Here is a 22,226-nt window from a genome sequence, read left to right on the forward strand (position 1 = left end):
ATTAACTCTTTGATTAAGTAAAGTGTGGCTGGTGGCAGCGTGGTGTGCACGGCTGGCTAGGCTAGCTGGCAGCACAGACGGGTCTTACATGCTGAATGAGGGGCTGCGGCCACAGCATTGATAATTCCCTTACTGCAGTAGTCTAGCGGCCCATGCACAACAAGTAGCCCATCCGGCGACTAATTATCCTAGGTGCAGTTCCCTGACTGACCTGAGGATAAGGGGGGGCACCGGAGAGCTGCGAGTTCCAAAGTGGAACTGAGAAAGTGGGATATGCATAAATCCCCGCAGTTCTTGGAAGGTTGTTAGCAGTGGTGGGGCATCCAAAATACCCCCCTGCGGTAAACTGTTAGAGCAAGATTAGCTTGCTGTATTTTTGTCACGTGGTGCCGGTGGTGGGATAACTAAGATAAGCCCCCACTGTGCCTGTGATAGCCGTGTGCCGGCAGTGCGTCACGTCCCTCCGTCCGCTGACAAACCCGTGTCGGTGGTGGGATCGTGACGTATTGGAGGCACAGGGTCCGTTGTCCGTCGCATTTTGGCGACGGCGGTCCGCCGCTCCTCACATATTGGTGGCAGCGGTGGGCTGTTAATCACATATTGGTGGCAGTGGTGGGATGTTCCTGACATTGGTGGCAGCGGTGGGATGTTCGTCACATATTGGTGGCAAATTTAAAACAAATACAAATATAAAACAAAGTGGATGAAAGAACAGAAAGTAACACTCACATGTGCGTAGTTGGTATTAGACAGACCATGTGGCTGGGGGAAGGGCGCTTAACCAAAGGTCCCCACTCATCGGCACGTCTCTCTGGCAGGAGGACTCCAGCTGAACTAACTGGAATTTGGTAGGGAATACCTATAGTCTAGGGTCTGTGGCCTCACGAAATGGGCGGTCTGGAGAGGTCCAACACACATAGGGCATCATTGTTTGTGATTTACCGAATAGAATCCGAAGACACCAAGCATGCCATACTTAGGACACTCCGTTTGGGAGCAATCCATATCTCAGTTTCTGGAGGGATTAGGATTATGAAAATTAGAGATTGGTAAGCTGCTTTCGTGGCCTACGCAGTGATATGGTTATTATATCTCTGAGCTCTATGTTTTTTGCAATATGACTTGTTTTAATACTTCCCATATACTGGCATCCAGCCTCGGCCAGAACAAAGATCATTTCCCCCTAGCTGTGCTTTGAGAGGAAATGCCCGGTATCAGGTTTCAGATGCCGGCAGAGAGCTGTACACACACATCTGCTAAGGAGGGGCAAGGGGGAAGGCTGCAGCTATGTGACAGGCTGAATTTCTCATCAGAGTGAAGTGGGAGATTTCTAGAAGATTCTAGGAACATCATACTTTATAGACATTTTCCATTACACTATTTACAAGATTTGTATTGGAATTCAGAACCAGACTTCTCCAACATGAATTTATTTTTGTGTTATGATGTGATTTACTGCAGTTTACATAGGACTGTCAGTAAAATGAGAAACTGACAGCAACTCTATCTTTATGCTCCATTACTTCTTTTTAAGAAAATTACATCCTTACCAGCTTTACTGTTAGCTGGAAAATTGGGGAAGTAAGTGCTGACATCACCCCTTTTGAGTGTTCTAGTACTTTTGGGGCAGAATGAAGGGTAGCATCAAAGGGCAGCGCCTTTTTGTGGGTGACTGCCCTGTGATCTGCTATCACCAGCAGTTACTGCATCAGAAGCACAGCTTGTTTAGAGAGGAGCAGAAGACAGTGGATTCAGCAGCATCGTGGATAGGAGGAAGAGTGAAGACATCTGGTATGTATTGAGCAACATTATCGGAGCAGGAGCTGTGGTCAGGAGAGTGAAGAGGGAGATTTCTAGAAGATTGTAGGAACATCATACTTTATAGACATTTTCCATTACAAATAGGCTATTATAGAGAATGTGTCAGCAGGTATTTGTTCCTCATCTGATAGCAGCATAATGTAGAAAAACAGAGCCTGATTCCAGCGATGTATCACTTAGTGTATTGAGTACAATAGTTGTGAAAAAATCAGAGCTTGTAGCAGAGCTCATAAAGCTAACCCCGCCCACATCACAGCTTTCTGTGTATGTTGTCTATTGACAGTAAGCAGCTAATCAGTGGTGTGGCCAGACTAGAAGGCAGATGTGCAGCTAGACTTATAATGTTAATATCCTGACGATAAAACACTCATTGTATTTAAACAACATCACATGGCTTAATAAGTGACACATTCCTGAAATTTGTGTCTCAATCCCAATCTCAAGCTGTCCTCAGATTACATAGCAAAAACTTGATGACTGGTTTCCGTTAATAAAAAAATCACTGAATAAAATATTATTAAAAATCAGGGTTGCAGAAAACTTTTTTCTCAAACTATAAAGCTTCACTTGCGTTAGTGACCTAGAGGTCAGAACTTTCCTATAAATGTATGGTTTACACATGTTTTACAGTTTACATGATGACTAATTGTAGGTAGTTATGGAGAAGGAACAGATTGTAAGGTTGTTGTTAGTGACTGCGGAGCATATGCCCTGGTTTCATAACGCTGCTAAATATATCCTCCCTACCTCCTAATGTTCCCGCCTGTGAAGTGTGATTTCCATAGCACGGCTTTGTTTCCAGCCAGGCAGAAACACTTCTTGGATAGTTTGGGTTCAGCGTTATTAACTACAAAATCACAAAGAATTATCAAACTTTTCTGGTACGTTCCCGCGTGTGGAAAGTCTGCATTTAACAGTGGCAGCATATTGTAAGAAACCTAATGCACACGCTGTGAAAATTATCCACGGCGAAAACTGACGTACCTCGTTCATCTATGCTGCGAATGTCAGTGCGAATTTCGTCCTCGGCAATCAAACGAGTGAAATGTTCGCTCCCCCTCCCTCCCATTCTTGCAATGATAACCACAGAAATAAACATATTGCTGCAGGAGGTACAAAGCGGAGACGCTACCTGGGAATGTCCCCAAGGGTACATGCACGTGGTGTGGATGTCACTCAGATTACTCCTGCAGATTTCCGTAATATGCCTGCTAAATGAATTAGATTTTAAAAATATCAACTACATGTCTGGTAAAATGACTTGGGGTGCGGATGTCAATTCCTTGTGCGGATAAATAGCAAACTTTACGCCTACAATGCAGCAAAGTAGATAGGAATTATAGAAATCTCGTGCCCTTGTTGGTTTTTTTATATACAGTGTAAACTTACCTGTACTGCAGTCTTTTAATCTGTAAGGCTGGTTTCACATTTGCGCTTTTGTGCGCAGCGCATCGTGCGCACCCGTGCGCATGCGCACTGCGCACCTATGTTTAACATGACGTGCACATGGTCTTGCGCACACTTGCGTTTTCGTGCGCATGCGTTTTTTTGTCTTTTGCGCCAGGCGCGCCAGACGCAACATGTTGCATTTTTTGGTGCGCCCTGTCTCGGCAAAAAAACGCATGCGCACGCTTGCGCACGGAATGCGCAAAAACAACACATTGAAGTCTATGGGAACGCACGCGTGCGCATGGTCTTGCGCACGGTTGCGTTTTTTTGCGCATGCGTTTTTGAGTGAAACAAGTCTAGAATGTTCTCTAGACAATGGAAAAAATGTCACACCTAAAAACGCATGTGCATAAAAAAACGCAAACGCATGCAAAAACGCATGTAAAACGCAAGCAACGCTGCGTTTTTTTGACGCATCAGCGTGCGCATGAGGTTAAAAAAACGAGCGTTTGTTTTGTTTTTTCCTTTGCGTTTTTTATGCGCACGATGCGCTGCGAAAAAAAACGCTAATGTGAAACTAGCCTAACATGTAAATTTCTCCCATGCGCCTGCTGAGTTTTATCTACGGATTTTCCCCACAGAATTGCATCAGATGCGGGAAATCCGCAAGTGAAAAATGCATATGCATTTTAGTGTGTTTCCACTGTATCATACATGTATCTATAGTGGAGGAAAATGACAAATGTGCACCTACAAGATCTGAACCATGAGATAATGACCATGAACATATATATACTCTAAATATGGTTGAACAGTACAGAGAGCACTGATACATGATCTATAAGATAAATAATCATACCTTTTCATCTAGAGCTTTATGATGCTCAAACAGAGATTTCAGAGCTTTAAGAACTTCAACTTCACTGGAAACACCAGAGGGGGACTGTGCTTGTCGTTTAACCACTGTCATCCTCAAGGACCTCTCGTGTCTTGAGACAAGGCACTCCAGATGCTCCAGTAAAAGCTGTTGCAGAAAAAAAAAAGAAAACTCTAAGCGACAGCATCGCTACCCACAACACAAAGAACTTCACGCCAAAGGATGCAAGATATTCATTATAACTGCAAGAACTGTATCATTTAAAGAGGTTGTCCAGGACTCATTGATGGCATATACTTAGGATAGGTCATCAATGTTTGATTGGCTGGGGTGCGAAATCCTGCACCCCCACCGATAATCTATTCCCAGTTTCGGCAGTGGACAGAACTGATCAGTTGCAGAGCTACACAGCTCCGTCAACAGAATAGTGGCCGCAGCCGGGTACTGCAAATCCACCCCCTACTGATCTGAATAGGTGGTGGATGTGCAGTACCTGGCTGTAGCCACCATACAGCCAACAAAAACTATTCTGTGCATTTCCGTAACTGAGCAGTTCCAACCAACACTGAGAACAGCTGATCGGCGAGAGTGCTGTATATCGCACCCCCACCGATCACACATTGATGACCTTCCCGAAGGATAGACGATTAGTGCTAAAGTCCCAGACAATCCCTTTAACTCTATAGTTATGCTACGATAAGTTGAACTTTTGTAGCTCAGGAACAACAAAAACAGAACTTGACTACTGTAAAGGTATATAACAAGAAGAAATCAGCACAAATTTTGGAACAAAAAAAAATCAGCACAAATTTTGGAACAAAAAAAAATCTGATGTTATAATGTGGACTTTCACCTTTATAGGTTTTTCAGGCTTACAAATTATTGGGTGTAAATACCATCATTACACTATTGCTGGGTAATGTCCATGTCCCCCTAATGTACCCAGTGCTGATAGTTACACTCCCAAAGGCTCGGTCCACCTCTCAGACCTTATTGTAAATGGATGGAGGAGGTATTCCTGCTATTGTACAGACCAGCCATTAGGACCTGGCGCAATTAGAAGCAGCTTATCCGGCACTAAACACTTTGAAGTGGACATTCTGAGAAGGAATGAAAAGAACACCAGGGGGAGCCATAACAGTCTGTAATTTTAGACTTCAATAGTTCCAATAAAAAAATGGGCACATTATAAAAGTGAAGGATTAGTTATATCCCTTCCAAATATCATGCACTACAAATAATGGACAATAATGGACAGAAATGGGAAAGCAGACAGTAATGGGCAGTGGACTTACTCGTGTGTTGTTCCTTTCCGCTTTAAGCTCTGAAATCTCTTCCTCCTTTTCTAGAAGCTGCTCCCGGCATGCATTCAGTTCTTTTGTCAGTGCAGCAAACTCCTGCAGAAAAGAGGTAGAACTGATTCGGTTTTTGCATTAGAGAGATATGTGGGCTACATTCAGCACATAATGCAATGATTTAGGGTCATCATCACACAGGAATCATGCGAAAATGTTTAACTCAACCAAAAAATGAATCTCGTTATCCCAGAAAACGTATACATTTCTAAGTATATAGCATATACACACAGATCGCAAGGCAATATACGGTAAACAGTGGGACTAACAATGAGACTACATTGGTCATACAAATACATTCATATTTGGTTAGTATAGAACTAATTTAGATTTTTCCGCCAACCAAGCAAAAAAAATCACTAATTTAATGAAACTGTACTAATCCTAACTGCCATAAACAACACTACCACGTGCACATGATCAGTATTTGGTCAGTATTTTTTACATCAATATCTGTAAGCCGAAACCAGGAGCCGGTGATAAGGCTATGTGCACACGTTCGGAATTGCCGCGGAAATTTCCGCAGCAATTCTGCAACTCTCTGCCGCGGGAAATACGCATGCGGAATTGGCATGTGTATTCCCGCTAAACACTAGCGTTTTGCAAGCGTAATTAGCTTGCCGAATGCTAGCTTTTTCCAAGCGATCTGTAGCATCGCTAGGAAAACTGACTGACAGGTTGGTCACACTTTTCAAACCTAGTGTTTGACAAGTGTGACCAACTTTTTACTATTGAGGCTGCCTATGCAGCATCAGTAGTAAAAAGATATAATGTTAAAAATAATTAAAAAAAAATAAAAAATCGTGATATCCTCACCTTCCGGCGGCCCCCGCAGCCGTCCCGATCCTCGCGATGCTCCTGGTAACTCCCGTTCCCAGTGATGCCTTGCGATAATGACCCCAGATGACGTAGCATCACGAGAGACCGCTACGTCATCACAGGTCATTGTCGCAAGGCATAACTGGGAACGGGAGTTACCAGGAGCATCGCTGAGGCCTGGGGACGCTGCGTGGGACGCCGGAAGGTGAGAATAACAACATTTTTTATTTTAATTCTTTTTTTTTACAGGGATATGGTACCCAGGACCTGGAGGACAGTCTCCCCTCCTTCAGACCCTGGGTACCATCCACACTTCTGTAAAACGCAGCTTAAAAGTTGCGAAAACGCAATGTGTGAACATAACCTTATACAAACTGTACACTGACTACTTTACATTGTATCAAAGTGTCGTATCTTTGGTGTTGTACCATGAAAAGATATAATGAAAAATTTACAAAAATGTGAGGGGTGTGCTAACTTTTGTGATATACAGTATAACAAAACATGTGTAATTGCAATAATTTTCTGGGAGAAATAATACCTTTTCTACAGCAACTGAAAGGGTGCCAACTCTTTCGGCCATGACTGTATATAGCATATGACCTGATATTTGTGCTCTGTACCATAAAAATATCTCACTAGTCCCATACAGTATATTTCCAGAACACTACTGGAAATTACACTAAATCATTCACCTGTGTTGTCTATATACATTGTCGCTATTAGTGATGAGCGAGTATACTCATTGCTCAAAATGCTCAGAGACCTAGTTTTCGTCGTCTCAGCTGCATGATTTGCGACTTTTAGAAAGGTGGAATACATGTGGAGATTCCCTAACAAACAGGCATTCCTCACATGTATTCAAGCTGTCTAGCAGCCACAAATCATGCAGAAAAGACGACGAAAACTAAATCTCCGAGCATGCCAAAATACTCAGAGACCACCCGAGCAACGAGTATACTCGCTCATCACTAGTCGCTATATGAATAAACTAATGAAATGTAAAATACTTGTATTTTCAGCTTCACAATAAAAATGTATACAAAAATAAAACAAATAAAAAGGTTGCCTAAATCTATACAGCAAAAGATATATATTCTGAAAAGTTCAATGGTGAATTTACATATTAGATGCCAATACGAATTAAACAAAACAAATACCATTAAGGTTTCCAAATCAATCCACATGACGACTTGTGTTGCTTCACAGAACATATCTTTGACATAAGTGGAAGCATTTTGCCATCCCCTTTGTACAGTATACTGAGCTATGCAACGGCACTGGATGCTAATGGCCTGTGCGCTCATATTTGCCTTCCAGATGTACATGAACCAGGGGAATTCTGTCATCCACAATCATTGTTTGTAACAGAAATGTTGTATGTTTGGTCATACTTTACAAGCCCAGAGGTAAAAAACCCTTTGCATAGTTAATGTAATTTGACAAGCACAACTGCACTCTTAAAGTTAGTACACAAGTTACTCATCTGGGAAACTGGTGGAGAAAGCAATAAAATCTAGCTAAAAATTAAATACCATAGTCAACTTTTTTTCAAGCTGCAGTAGGAAAGTTAAGGGATTGGGAATAACTCCTTCACATCGAACCTGTTTTTATCTTCCTGACCAGGCTAAATTTTTCAAATATAACACGTGTCACCTTATGTAATAATAACTTTGGAATGCTTCCACATATTTCAGTGATTCTGAGTTTGCATTTTCATGTCACATTGTATTTTACGTTTGCAATAAATTTTGGTTGATATGACAATTCAAAGAAATTTTTGCAAAACAAAAATTGCAATTTTTGAACTTTAAATTTTTATGCCCTTAAACCAGAGAGTTATACCACACACAATGCAGTTACTAAATAACATTTATCATATGTCTTTTCATGTCTGCAGCTTTTTATGTGATAGAAGGGTTAAACATTCACCAGTAAGGTTTAATTTCTTATGTAGTTTACTAAACCTATTTTTTAGGGATGACTTCCCTTTTGAAGTGACTTTGAGGGCTCTATGTGTCAGAACTCCTCCAAAGAAGACGTCACTTTGAAAACTGCTCCCTTCAAGTTATTCAAAACCAGATTTAGGGAATTTTATAAGAGGTGCTTCACAGAAATTAATGTAAAGTGGAAACAAAATATGATACATTACATTCTATTACTAAAATGCAGTTTTGGCCCTAATTTTTCTTATTCACAAAGGATAACAGGAGATAATAGACCCCACAATTTGTTGAGCAATTTTTCTTTAGTACGATGGTACCCTATATGTTGTCGGAAACTACTATTTGAGCAGAAGGCAGGGCTTTCAAGTGCAGGAGAGCTATTTGACTTTTGGAGTACAGATTTACCTGGAACTGATTGAGAATGCAATGTCATTGAAGAGCTTCTGTGGTACCAAACCAGGAGAAAACCCATTTGAACAGTTGTACCCATTTTGAAAACTACACATTAGAAGGAATTCATCTGGGGGTGTAGTGAGCACTATGAAACCAAAGGTAATTCAAAACATTTTATAACATTGGGGTGTGAACTCCAATTTTTTTCCCCAAGGGTATCCAGAGAAAACGGATGCGCAATCTGTTGTGAAATGTCAACTTAAAGGGAATCTGTCACCTAATTTTCGGCCTATCAGCTGCCGGCACCACCATCAGGGGCTTATTTACAGCATTCTGTAATGCTGTAGATAAGCCCCCGATGAAACCTGAAAGATAAGAAAAACATGTTAGATTATAATCACCAGGGGGCCTTGGTCGGGTGCGGTGGATGTCGCAGTCCGGCACCTCCCTTCTTCATACGATGATGTCCTCCTCCTTGCTTCTCCCTCGGCTCCTGCGCAGGTGTACTTTCTCTGCCCTATTGAGGGCAGAGCAGACTACTGCAGTGCGCAGGCAGCGGAGCTCTCTGACTTTTCCCGGCGCCTGCATTACAATAGTAACTGCTTCTCCCTCGGCTCCTGCACACGAGTACTTTATCTGCCCTGTTGAGGGCAGAGTAAATTACTGCAGTGCGTAGGTGCCGGGAAAGGTCAGAGAGCTCCGGCGCAGGAGCCGAGGGAGAAGCAAGGAGAAGGACATCATCGTATGAAGATGGGAGGCGCCGGATCGGACGACGACATCCATCGGACCGGACCGAACGCCGGGGTGAGTATAATCTAACTCTTTTTTCTTATCTTTCAGGTTACATCGAGGGCTTATCTACAGCATTACAGAATGCTGTAGATAAGCCCTTGATGTCGGTGGCCGCAGCTGATAGTCCAAAAATGGGGTGACAGATCCCCTTTAATAAACCAGTGCCCTATATGTTTTCGGAAACTACTGTTTGGCACATGGCATGGCTTGGAATGAAAGGAGTGCTATTTGACTTTTGTAGCTAAATTTTGGCTGTGATAGATTGTTGGCTCCATTTTGCATTTGTAGAACTGATGACATGTCAAAACAGCAAAAATTCTACAAAATGTACTATTCTGTAGAAATAACACCCCTCAAGGAATTAATCTGTGGGTGCAGAGAACATCTTGAATCCCCTGGTGCTTCATACAATTTTATAACATTGGGCCATGAAAATGAAAAATTACATTTTGACCACACAAATTTTATTTTTTCCACAAATTTTTCATTTCCTTATGGGGTAATAGGAGAACATGGAACAGACAATTTGTGTAATTTCTCCAGTGTGCTGATACCCCATATACAATAGGAAACTGTTGTTTGTGTACACGGCAGGACTTTTAAAAAGAAGGGCATTATTTGTTGATTTAGCACCAAATTTTCATTTTCACGGCGTTATTGGAGAAAATGGACCCCACAAATCATAACACTATTTCTCTTGATTACACCAATACCCTGTATGTGAATCTACTATTCAGGAATACTACAAAGATCAGTATTGAAGAAGAGCCATTTTTGGGTTCAGAGTTTTCTGGAATGGTTTGTGAATTACATACTACATTAGGAGAGTTTCTAAAGTGCCAAAACAAGAGACCCCAACAAAAGTGACACCATTTTAAAAAATACACCTGTCACTGAATTCATATAGAGGTGTAGTGAGCCTACTGATGACTCAGTTGCATCACAGCTTTTTAGAATGTTGGCCATAAAGAAAAAAAATACATTTTTACCACTACAATGTAGGTTTAGCCCCAGATTTTTCATTTTCACATGAGGTAATAGGTGAAAATAGACACCATAATTGGTTACATAACTTTTCCCAAATGCAGCAATACATCATATTTGGCCATACAGTAATGTTTGGTAACAAGGCAGGTGTTGTGATGGAAGGAACAATATTTTTGACATTTGGGGCACAGATTTTCCTGGAGCAGTTTGCAGGCGCCATTTACAGTCCCTAAGGTGGAAGAACTTAGAAATCCCCTTCAAGTGATTCCATATTGGAAATTACACCCTTCCTTTAATTCATCCACGGGTGTAGTGATTATTTTGATTACACAGGTATTTCCAATAAATAAGCATGCAGTTGGTATTGCAGAGTGATATTTGCACATATTCCACCTCGACACCCATATATTACACCCAGTTTGTGCTTCTGGAGACACACTTGCCATAAATTAAGTGGGCTTTCCCTTCTACAATAATGGCAACCATGTGAATGCTGACTGTGATTTAGGCACACTGTTGAGCTCAGCAAGAATGGCAGCATTTAGATGTGGAAATGCAGATTTTGCTGGCTTTTTTTTTTTTAAAGGGGGAATTCATGTAGTTTTTTTCTACAACTAATATTGAAATCCTCTATATTTCCACTGACAGATGGGGAGCCTGAACAGGGGCTTGCTTTTTGTTGGGTTGAGTTACAGTTTTTATTTGCATATTTTGTGCTACATAATATTTTGGTTTTGCTGTAATGACGTTACTTGAAGTAATCTAAATTAATCTAATGTTCCATCGCTGAGAAAGCCAACTTTGAAGCCAAATGAACGTTAACCTAAATGTTTGATTATTAAGACCACCTTGGTATAAATATATGCAAGAAAGGCCAGTTTCAGACCATTACTTTTATATAAGGGTATGTTCCCACGGTCAGTAAACACTGTGGGTTGCACGCTGAGGTGGCCAGATGTTACAGCATAGAGGATGGGATTTCAAGAAATCCCATCTCCACTATTTATACTGAGATGCCTCTGGTTTCCCTGCATAAACGGACATGCGGCGTGTCTTTCCAGACCGCAGCATGTCTATTTATGTTGCTGAGACGCTCAGTCTCCTCAGTGTAAATTACCCATAGGATTTAATTAGATGCGGTAAAACTGCATTATCTTTATGGTCACATGCGTATTAAGTGCGGAAACGCAGCTTACTATGCATGTGAACTAATTTAAATAAAGGTGTACCTTGTGCCACAGCCGGAAGTTTGCGTTCACTGCAGTTCTCGCGATGAGCTGACCGCTAGAACTGCCGTGCACGTGACCGCTGGGACGGGGTTATCTCTGGTCACTAGCCAAGTTCTCACGATAAGCTGACCTCGAGAACTCCAGTTTAAGTGACTGCCAGAGACCGAGTTGTCTCCGGTGATCATCTTCAAGCTCAGCTGTGTCTGAATGTCGGGCTGAATGGTGGCATAATGCCACTGTTCAGTCAAAGCCATCCAGATGTAGCAAAGCTGGACTCGTTGTGGGACAGTATGTATAACTTCATGGCGGACAGGTAAAAATATTGCTGCTTTTTTGTTTTAATTCTCTTACAGAAGATTGAGGGCTTTGGTGGAATAGGAGATGTAGTCTATGTTATTATTTCAATTAAAAGTCTTTATTCTGGCTGTGTCTTTATTTACCATGTAATTATAGGATTAGTAATGGATATGTGTCTTATTGACGCCTCTCCCATGGGCTTGATGTCACCGGACAATACAAAAGTGATATCAACCCCACAAATATTACCCCACTTGCCACCGCTACAGATCAAGTGGGAAGAGCCGGGTAAAGTGCCACAAATGGCACATCTTTGGATGCGTCAATTGTAGGGCAGGTGCGGGCTGCTATTTTTAGGCTGGTGAGGGCCAAAATCCATGGGCCTCGACAGCCTGAGAATGGCAGGCCGCAGCTGTCTGATTTTTCCTTGATTGGTTAACAAAAATAGGGGGACCCCACGCTATTTATTTTGGAGGGGATCCCACTATTTTTGCTAACCATCCAAGGTAAGCAGACAGCTGCAGCCTGGGACTATCAGTCTGGTAAGGTGCATGGATATTGGATCCTTACCAGCCTGAAATGCTAGTCCCAGTAGTCTGTTTTACTCTGGCTGGTTAACAAATATAGGGGGAACCACGCCATTATTTTTTAATTAATATTTATTTATTAAAAAGGAGGAGACCTCTCTTTGTGCTTTCCTCAACTTTCTGTGTTGTGTACTTCAGGCTGTCACAAGATTTATCATTGTTTAAATTAGTACACATGCATAGTAAGCTGCGTTCCTGCACTAAATACGCATGTGACTAGGAAGATAATGCAGTTTTACCACATCTAATTAAAGTGTATGTGTAATTTACATAACATAACATTACATAACATTACATAAATTGACATGCTGTGGTCTGGAAAGCACTAGTTGTGCTAAATCAGTCTTTAATTCTGGAGCGTTCACAACTATTCCTATATTTATAGATATTGATAACAGGACATTTGACAGTGAAAGCCGTGAAGAGGATAACTGCACTGGAAGTAGTCAATGATAGGAGTTGGTGATTCTGCATTTATAGCAACAGCTTCTTAAGAGTTGAAAGGGAAGGGGAAGGAGATGACTAGCTATTGGCTTTAAAAATATTAATATGCTGAAGAGAGGTGTCTGGGATATTAGGAGTTAACTCCTTTCCTGAAATGTAACTACTGCACACATTTAGCCAGGAACTGGTGATCAAGTGTCATGAAAACCATATGTACACTATGCAAGATAAAACTTCTCATATCAGGAAAACCAAAGCAGACAGAAAAAGCAATGCAAAAGCAAACTTGCTTATTTATATGCTTACTAAAGCAATTTAAAAACATGAGACTAACACTTTAAGTTTAGCTTATGAATATACTTGAATTCTTTGGAACTTAATTTAATATTTTTTCCATCAAGAAAGTATCAGGTGTAAAAACTTTCAAAGCAGATTATAAAGGCATACTAACATTGATTTCTATAGTACAACAATCTCATCTAATTTAAAGTAGTTGTCCGGGATTTTATCATTGATGATCTATCCTTAGGATACGTCATCAATGTCTGATCGGTCGAGGTTCAACACACAACACCCTCGTCGATAAGTTGTTCTTCATCTTGGCAGCGGCCAAGGACAGGTCACCAATGATAAAGTAGCAGACCACCTCTTTAAGGCTAGTTTCACACTAGCGCATTTTACAGGCAGTGCACGGCGCCGCTAAGCCCCGCCCCCTGCCCGCCCTGTCCGGTCATGTCCTCCTATTATCGCACACGGCTGCATGCGATCTGCGCACCCTATCTTTAGCATAGGATGTGCAGTCCGTGCGCTGGCTGTGCGCTAGTAGGATTTTTGCGTGCGCTGCGCACTTTTGAAGGTGCGCCGAGCGCACCAAAATGCAACATGGTGCGTTTGGCGCACACCGGCGCACCTTCAAAAGTGTGCAGCGCACGCAAAAATCCTACTAGCGCACGGCTAGCGCATGGTCTGCACACCCTATGCTAAAGATAGGGTGCGCAGATCGCATGCAGCCGTGTGCGATAGTAGGATGAAATGACCGGACGGGGTGGGCAGGGGGTGGGGCTTAGCGGCGCCATGCACTGCTGTAAAATGCGCTAGTGTGAAACCAGCCTAAAAGAGCGAATAATGTAGGCTGATTGTATTGTGAAATCTGGTGGCAGATTCTTCCTAACTTACAGAATATTATCTGAGCTCTAAATGTAACAGAAATATACAATATTTATAAAAACAGAAGAAAAACTGTAGTAAAAAGACCTACAGGTTTCCCATACAGAAAACAACACCGTGACCTAACTGGATGCCATGGAGAGTACACCACTTTCCCTGAGTAATTAGTTTTTAAAGGCAGTCTGTTATCACAAAATGAATGATCAAACAAAGCAAGACCACCTTGCAGGAAACATAGTCCCACCAAACGTTGTGTATTTAGTGTCCAAATCCATTGCTGCATATCCCAGAATTTGTTCTTTACTCATATATGCTAATTAGGTGTTCAGTGCTCCCTTGATGTCGCTCAGCAGTTTCACCTACCTCCATTTTCCGCCTGTAAAGTCAGAACTGTCATTCAAGAAAGAAGGAGGTGATGATAAATGGAAAAGTTAGGTGGTAGGGTGCACTGAATTGCTCAACCATGCCATGAGGGCACTGAACACTATACTAGATTGTTTGAATAAAGAACACATTTTGGTTAAACAACAATGAATTTGGAAATTAATGATACAACTATATATTGGGAAGCCATGTCCCTAAGGCTGCTTTCACATATCAGTTTTTTTACATCAGACGCAAAGGATGCCGCCGGATCCGTTTTTTTCCTCATAGACTTGTATTAGCGACGGACGGCCTCACGTTTCATCCGTCGTTCGCCGGATCCGTGGGAAATTTTGTGTCTGGCGGCCAGAGACGACGGACAAAGTAACGTTTTTTGTCTCCGTCGAAAAGCGACGGATCCGGCGCCGTCCGTCGTTTGCTAGAATGGAAGCCTATGGGCGCCAGATCCGTCGCTGTCCGTCAAATGATTGAATCCAGCAACGGATTACTTTTTTCAAATTGAGCATGCTCTAATTATTATTACCAGGTAGGGAAGTCAGATCCAATGAAAAAACGGATCAGTCGCATCAGTTTTTCAATATCTGCGACGAGCCAACGGATTGTGACTGATGCCTGTTACGGTTCTGCAGCACAGTACTAGGGTAGGAGGGGGAAAACTGACCCTGCACTGCAACTAGGCTGATGCCCTATGATGGAGCGGGCGACCTATTCCTTGTGAATAGACCCACCGACGATCCTAGGCTAATCTCAAGCGAAGACCTATAGATAAGGGGGAAGAGGGTCCCTGAAAGATATAAGGACTGGGTATAAAATCGGGTCACCTCCTAACAGAAAACACAAATAAGGCTGCAGAAACAAACTGAAAACAGAAACTAAGACTAGCAAAACCAGAGGTCCCAGAACTGCACTAATTAAACACACAGAAGGCAAAGCAAGGCTCCAAGCCAGACTTCAAGCGGATTAACATTGCTGTCCAGCAAGGAATGGGAGACAGGTGCAAGCTAATAAAGGGTGAATCACCTGACCAAAGGCAAACCCAGCACCAGGGGAAAAATACCAGCAGCCAGAACACTACAAGAAAATGGTGGGTAGTCACAAACTGAGCAGATTCTAACAATGCCAAAAAACTGATATGTGAAAGGGGCTTTACTGGGTGGTGTGCTTGGTTTAAACATTCAGTTTTTGCTGACAGACTTATCTTAGTGCCTCATTTTAACCTCACTTCCTCCTATAGATACATTTTCTTCAACAATTTCTTCAACTTTAGATCTAAAAAGTGTTTATTTACATAGAAATGGTACGTAGCTAAAAAAAATTAGATCTTGATGGAATTCTTACAGTATAAAGGCAAGATCTCATCCAATAACTATGTCAAGATGTAATTTATCAGTAAAAACTTAATTTTATTTTCAAAACCCAATACAAGTTTGTTCCAATGATCATACCCACTTATCCGATTTGTTCCTCATCATTCTTGCAACTTTCCTGGATAACATCTAATGTTTCAAGCAGTAGCAACAGCAACATTGGGTTTTCTTCATCCACTGATCTTGTAACCTATATGCCTCTTCATTACCCACAGACGGATCCACAGCAGTCACTTTTATCTATGTGTCTACAGGCTATAAAGGAAGATGGGCATCATGGTGTCTCAGTGGTCAGCACTGTTCCTTTGCAGCTCTGGGGTCCTAGGGTCAAATCCCACCAAGGACAACATCTGCAAGGAGTTTGTATGTTCTCCCCGTGTTTGCGTGGGTTTCCTCCTGGTATTCCAGTTTCCTCCCACACTCCAAAGTCATACTGATAGGGAATTTAGATTGTGAGCCCCACCGGGGACAGTGATGATAATGTCTGTAAAGCGCTGTAGAATTAATGGCTCTATATAAATGATTAAAACAAATAAAGCTGTTTTAGGGTCCATTTAGACCGAACTGCGGAACAATATAACTGCCGATTGGTAAAGTATTCAGCCACGTGCACACGTCAAGTATTTGGTGATTTTTTACCCCAGTATGTGTAAGCCAAAACCAGGAATGGAACAATCAGGGGAAAAGTATAATAGAAACACATCACCACCTTTGATTATTCCACTCCTGATTATGGCTTACAAATACTGGAGGTAAAAAACTCACCAAATACTCAACATGTGCACATGGCTTTACCAATCTGTGGTCGCTTGAATGCCTGCTTGTACAGGCAGACCAATGTAAATTATCTATACTAGCTGCCTCAGTGCACATAGCCTGCCATTGTTCTCAGCAGTGAGAGACCTGTTTATACCAAACTTCTACTTTTAATTAATTATAGTAAAAGATCATTACCACCCATTGAACGAGTGTTTTGCTCATTCATTGGGAGATCAGAATCCTGTTTACACTGCAAGATAATTATGAAACAAGTGTATTTAGGGACTATCATTCGCAATTATCATGCAGTGTAAATGCACCTACCCATCAACCTATTTACGTGTAAGATCATGGTTTGTTTAATGTGTCCTAATAAAAGGCTTCAAATGTTTGACACTGTAATCTTTGGTGTCTCAGCAAAGAAAGTACTGTCTTAACCTGCAGTTGTAAAGATAAATAAATTATCTAAGAATACAACATCATTTCAGTTTAGAATGGGCAAGAAAATAGCTCTCATGTCAATCTAATTAAAGTAATTTTCTGTACTGAGTGCGAACTCTCAGACAGTTTCTATGGAAACACAACATTAAGAATCCACAAATGTGGGTGGTAAGCTATTGGTGCTATCAATACAATCATCAGACATTAGCAGCTACTCCAAAAAAAAAGTTAAAAATAATTTTTGAAAATAATACATTTTATTAAGAGAAAATTAAAGTTACAAAACTAAAAAATAACTTTAAGCTGAAATGTTTGTTAAATGTTTCCAATTTCGCAAGCCATTGGCTACGTTCTCATGTCAAGTAATTATTATTGTTTTTGGATCCACTTTTGTAGGACAAAAATTGAAATAAAATGGGGGCGGAAATTTCCTAAAATGTCATCTGTTTGACTGCAATCCAGCTTCAATCTGTTTTCTTCTTAACTGGATGAAAAAAAACATGGTCTATGCAACTTTTGCCCCCAAAAAATGGATCATAACTGAATATTTTTTTTACATTAAAGTCTATGGGAAATAGATCCTAATGCATGGTCATCTGTTATGTAATTTGTTAAAGGGAATCTGTCACCCCTTTTTCCGAATATGAGCTGCCAGCACCGCCATCAGGGGCTTAGCTACGCAATTTTTTTTTTTACAGATATTGGAAAAATATTCATAATTTTAGAGAATATCTAGGAATTAATGAATGTTAACAATCCTGTTCCTTTATTTCCTTTCTGCTAAATGCTAAAAACACAGAGAAGTTACTCCAAGTTTTCCTGGGCTGTCTAACGCACTATGGCAGTGATGGCGAACCTTTTAGAGCCCCAACTTCAACCAGAAACCCACTTATTTATGGCAAAGTGCAACCATGGCAATTTAACCAGAATATTGATGTTGTAGTTTAGAAAAAATAAATCTTACAAAGAGCAAGCGAGGGCAGCAGAGAGAAGGTGTGGGCAGCAGAGAGCAGCCGCAGACAGGAGCAGGGGTACCAGACTGCAGATATAAAGGAATATGCTCTCTATCAAGGTATATGCTCCGCACATCCTGATATATGCCCCTCATCCTCATATATGCCACCCATCCTGGTATATGCCCTCACATCATGGCATATGCCCCTAAACCTTGTATATGCCCCCTTTCCTTTTACATGCCCCCTTCCTTGTTTATGCTCACAATCTTTGTATATGCCCCACCATCCTGGTATATGTCCCCCACCCTGGTACAGTTGTGCTCCAAGTTTACATACCTCGGCAGAATTTTTGCTATCTTGGCCTTTTTTCAGAGAATACGAATGGTAACAACAAAACTTTTTCTCCACTCATGGTTAGTGTTTGGGTGAAGCCATCAAACTACAGTGTTTTCTCTTTTTAAATCATAATGACAACCCAAAACACTCAAATGACACTGGTGGGACTGCCAAGTGCTTATCCCCCTCCCTCCCTATGCAGGGCCTAGCTCTGGGGATATACAGGGTTTAGTTATCTGCTCGGCGATTGGTGTGGAACCAATTTAGGGACGGTAGGTTAGCCAGGGTGTTCCAAGATCTGCCTAGGGGCCACCACTCCCCCATTCCCTAGTGTTTGGGCTTCCTTCCCTTCAACCCTTCATGTTGCACTTAGCCTTTCCGACATGGTGCGTGACATTATAACCCCCATCAATGTACATGCTCCCTCATCATTGTATATGCCCCCATCCTTATATATGCTCCCACAATCCAAGTATATCCCCATCCTTGCATATGCTCTGCCATCCTGGAATATGCCCTTCATCCTGGTATATATGCCCCCATCCTGCAGACACCACTGTTGTTAAACGCATAAAATGAAAAACACAATAAAAACTCCTATACATCTTCCTTCACCTTCACTCTCCCCCACCACGCCGTTTTCTGAAGCCGCCAGCTAACTTCAGCATCCAAGTGACAAGGGCGCATGACGTCCATACCATGCACCCATTCACGTGTACGCTGAGTCAGCTGACGGCCTCTGATTGACCAACGGTGTAAATTGCGGTGCACAGTCCAGGCAAGTTCTTGCGCTGCAATACATTTCATCTGGATGCGTGTCAAGGATGCGTATCCAGCTGAAGAAGTGGCTAGTGTCGCCGGGCTTCTCACTTTCATGGACCCGATCCACTGGTGTGAAGCTGCGCTAGTGCTGAGGCGATGGCGAGCGTGCTCAGAGAGATTTCTGCGTGCCCCCTCTGACACGCATACATAGGTTCACCACCACTGCACTATGGTATTGTCATGATCTCAGTGCGGGTTTGACTCGCATACGTGGGGTTAATGCTTGGAACCAGTGCTGATGACTGGCATTTCTGGGGTTAAAGGTTGTGATCCCAATGCAGGCTTACCTGCACACCTGGGGCTATGATTGTGGCCTCTCCCTGGTTCTGGGGGAGGCTTCTTATAGCCTCAGGACGCTCCCATCCCTGTCAGTTATACTCTTGCCCTTGGCATTGTGTGGTGACCCCTGAGTGTGTTAGTGCTGTGTTCTGGTTGCTTGATTCTCTGTGTATGACTCGGTCTGTTCCCTGGATATCGCTTTGGATTCTGCCTGGTACCTCCTATGTCTGTTTGGTTTTGATCTCTGCTTGGCCCTGATTATCCGCTCTGTCTCCTCCCTGGTACTGTACTGATATCTTGTGTATGACCTTTTGCTTTGTCTGACCTCCCATCTGTTTATCCCTCCTGTACCTCGCTGGTCTGTACCGTGCATGACTTCTGCTTTGCCATAATCTGAGTTCTCTGGCTTCTCTGACACTATTAGTTGAAGCACGCTTTGTCACCTCTGCTGCCCTGCTCCCCAGGTAACTCTTAGCACTGCTTCTGTACTCAGGACACGCGCACTGGCTCTATGAGCAAGTGTAGTGCGGTGTCTCTGACATTATAACTGACCAATTCAGTTTTTTTTTTTTCTGAAGAAAAAAAAAAAAAAAAAAAAAAGTGTGTTATCCTCATGGATCCCATACAAGCCTTGGCTGATCAGGTCAAGCACCTGACCCAAATGTTTCATAAGCTCAATGTGGAACAACACACGATGGCCCAGACCCAGCAACAGTTGGTGGTTACTGTGCAGGGGGCTGTCGATGAAGGGGCTTCTGGTTCTGGGGGTAGGGATGTGTCATTAGCGTCCCCTGAATCTCCGGTCAAATTACCAGACCTTTTCTCAGGGGATAAAAAGGAGTTCAGGTCTTTCAGAGAAGGATGCAAGCTTTTTTTTTCTCTAAGGCCCCGCTCCTCCGGGGATGAGTTCCAGAGGGTGGGGGTCATTATTTCCCTACTTCGGGGGGGCTCCGCAAGCATGGGCTTTCTCACTGTCTTCCTCTGCTCCTGAACGTATGTCAGTGAACGCATTCTTTGAGGCCCTCGGGCACATTTATGATGAACCTCACCGAGTGCGATTGGCAGAGGACATGGTGATGAGTGTCTGTCAGGGGAAACACTCAGCTGAGTGGTTTTGTTCTGAGTTCCGCCGCTGGGCGGCAGAGGTCTCTTGGAGCGACGCTGCACTCCGAGGACTCTTTCGCAGAGGCTTGTCCGAGCGGCTGCAGGATGCCTTGGCGTTACATCCCCCACCTAACTCTCTCGAGGACGCCATGACCCAGGCCGTCCGGATGGACCGCAGGCTGCGGGCCAGACGGGTGATGCAGGTGGATACTCCATTATTCCCCAGTGGAAAAGAGACTGCCCCTGAGCCCATGGATGTAGGCGCCCTCTCCCTGAAGGATACGGAGAGGAAACGCCGGAAGGACAAGCAGTTATGCTTTTACTGCGGTAAAACGGGACATTGGAAAAGGGAGTGCCCGAATTGCCCGTCTTCAAACCCGGTCGGCGGAAACCGACTAGGTCTGGGTAGTCAACGGGGAGGCTGCTCAGACCCTCAGGTACCATTTTCCTCGTTTTCTAAAGTAGTACTGCCTGTGGAACTGTTTGTGGATGGTAGTTCTTTTTCCTCTACAGCCTTCGTGGACTGCGGATCATCTATTAATCTTATTGACTCCCAATTGGTCACACACTGCAAGATAGGGACAGTTAGGCTCAAGGTTCCGATCAAGGTGATGGCCATTGACTCATCTCCCCTCACTAAGGAGGGAATTCGCTTTATGTCTGATGTGTTTTCGCTCAGAGTGGGCGCTACTCATGTGGAAAACATAAGTTGTTTTGTGCTGGACAATCTACCTGCAGGGTTGGTGTTGGGCATGCCCTGGTTACAACACCATAACCCAGTTATTAACTGGAAAATGGGGGAGATTGTACAATGGGGGTTTAATGACTTTGAGTTTTATGATAAATCCGCACTGCTGGTTGAACCTGTTAAATCTGTGTCTGTATCATCTGTCGAGCTGGAAGGTATTCCGGAATGCCTGAAGGACTTCGAAGATGTAGTCTCCGAAAGCGAGGCCGAGACGTTACCGCCACATAGACCCTTTGACTGCGCTATTGAGCTGGTCCCGGGGGCTAAATTACCCAAAGCCCGTCTGTTTAATTTGTCCGGTCCTGAGCGCTTGGCTATGAAGGAGTACATTACTGAAAGTCTGCGCAAAGGACACATATGTCCTTCAGTCTCACCTGTAGCGGCAGGTTTCTTTTTGGTAAAGGAAAAAGATGGCGGGTTACGTCCCTGTCTCGACTTCCGGGAGCTTAATCAAATTACTGTACGGAATACGTACCCCCTTCCGTTGATTCCCGATTTATGTAACCAACTATCAGGGGCAAAGTGGTTTTCTAAACTGGACCTTCGGGGGGCATATAATTTGATAAGGGTCCGAGAGGGGGATGAATGGAAAACCGCGTTCCTCACGACCGAGGGACTATTTGAAAATTTAGTCATGCCGTTTGGTCTTACCAACGCCCCTGCCATATTTCAGAATTTCATCAACGTGGTATTCTCGGATCTCATTGGTCGTTTTGTCGTTATCTACTTAGATGATATTTTGATATATTCCCCCGACAAGTATTCTCATTTGGAACATGTACGAACTGTGCTCCAAAGGCTGAGAGAAAATCATTTGTATGCTAAATTGGAAAAATGTGTATTCTGTGTACAAGAGTTGTCCTTTTTGGGGTTAATTGTATCCAGTGAGGGTTTTCGCATGGACCCCAAGAAGGTGCAGGCCATTGC

General features: G+C 42.8%; 1 protein-coding gene across 7 annotated transcripts in view; it reads right to left on the reverse strand.

Moving 5' to 3' along the window:
- PPFIA2 (PTPRF interacting protein alpha 2) overlaps positions 1-22,226 on the reverse strand; it is a 592,307-nt gene that overhangs the window by 264,138 nt on the left and 305,943 nt on the right. For all 7 annotated transcript variants that reach the window (XM_073556977.1, XM_073556976.1, XM_073556979.1 and 4 more), the window contains 2 exons: positions 5,383-5,484; positions 4,070-4,234 (listed from right to left, as the gene is read on the reverse strand). In XM_073556977.1, the coding sequence (XP_073413078.1) occupies positions 4,070-4,234; positions 5,383-5,484 (267 nt within the window). The remainder of the gene's footprint in view (positions 1-4,069; positions 4,235-5,382; positions 5,485-22,226) is intronic.

The sequence above is a fragment of the Dendrobates tinctorius genome, unplaced genomic scaffold, assembly GCF_039654945.1.
Source record: "Dendrobates tinctorius isolate UK_male_01 unplaced genomic scaffold, ASM3965494v1 ptg000241l, whole genome shotgun sequence".
Lineage (NCBI taxonomy): Eukaryota > Metazoa > Chordata > Amphibia > Anura > Dendrobatidae > Dendrobates > Dendrobates tinctorius.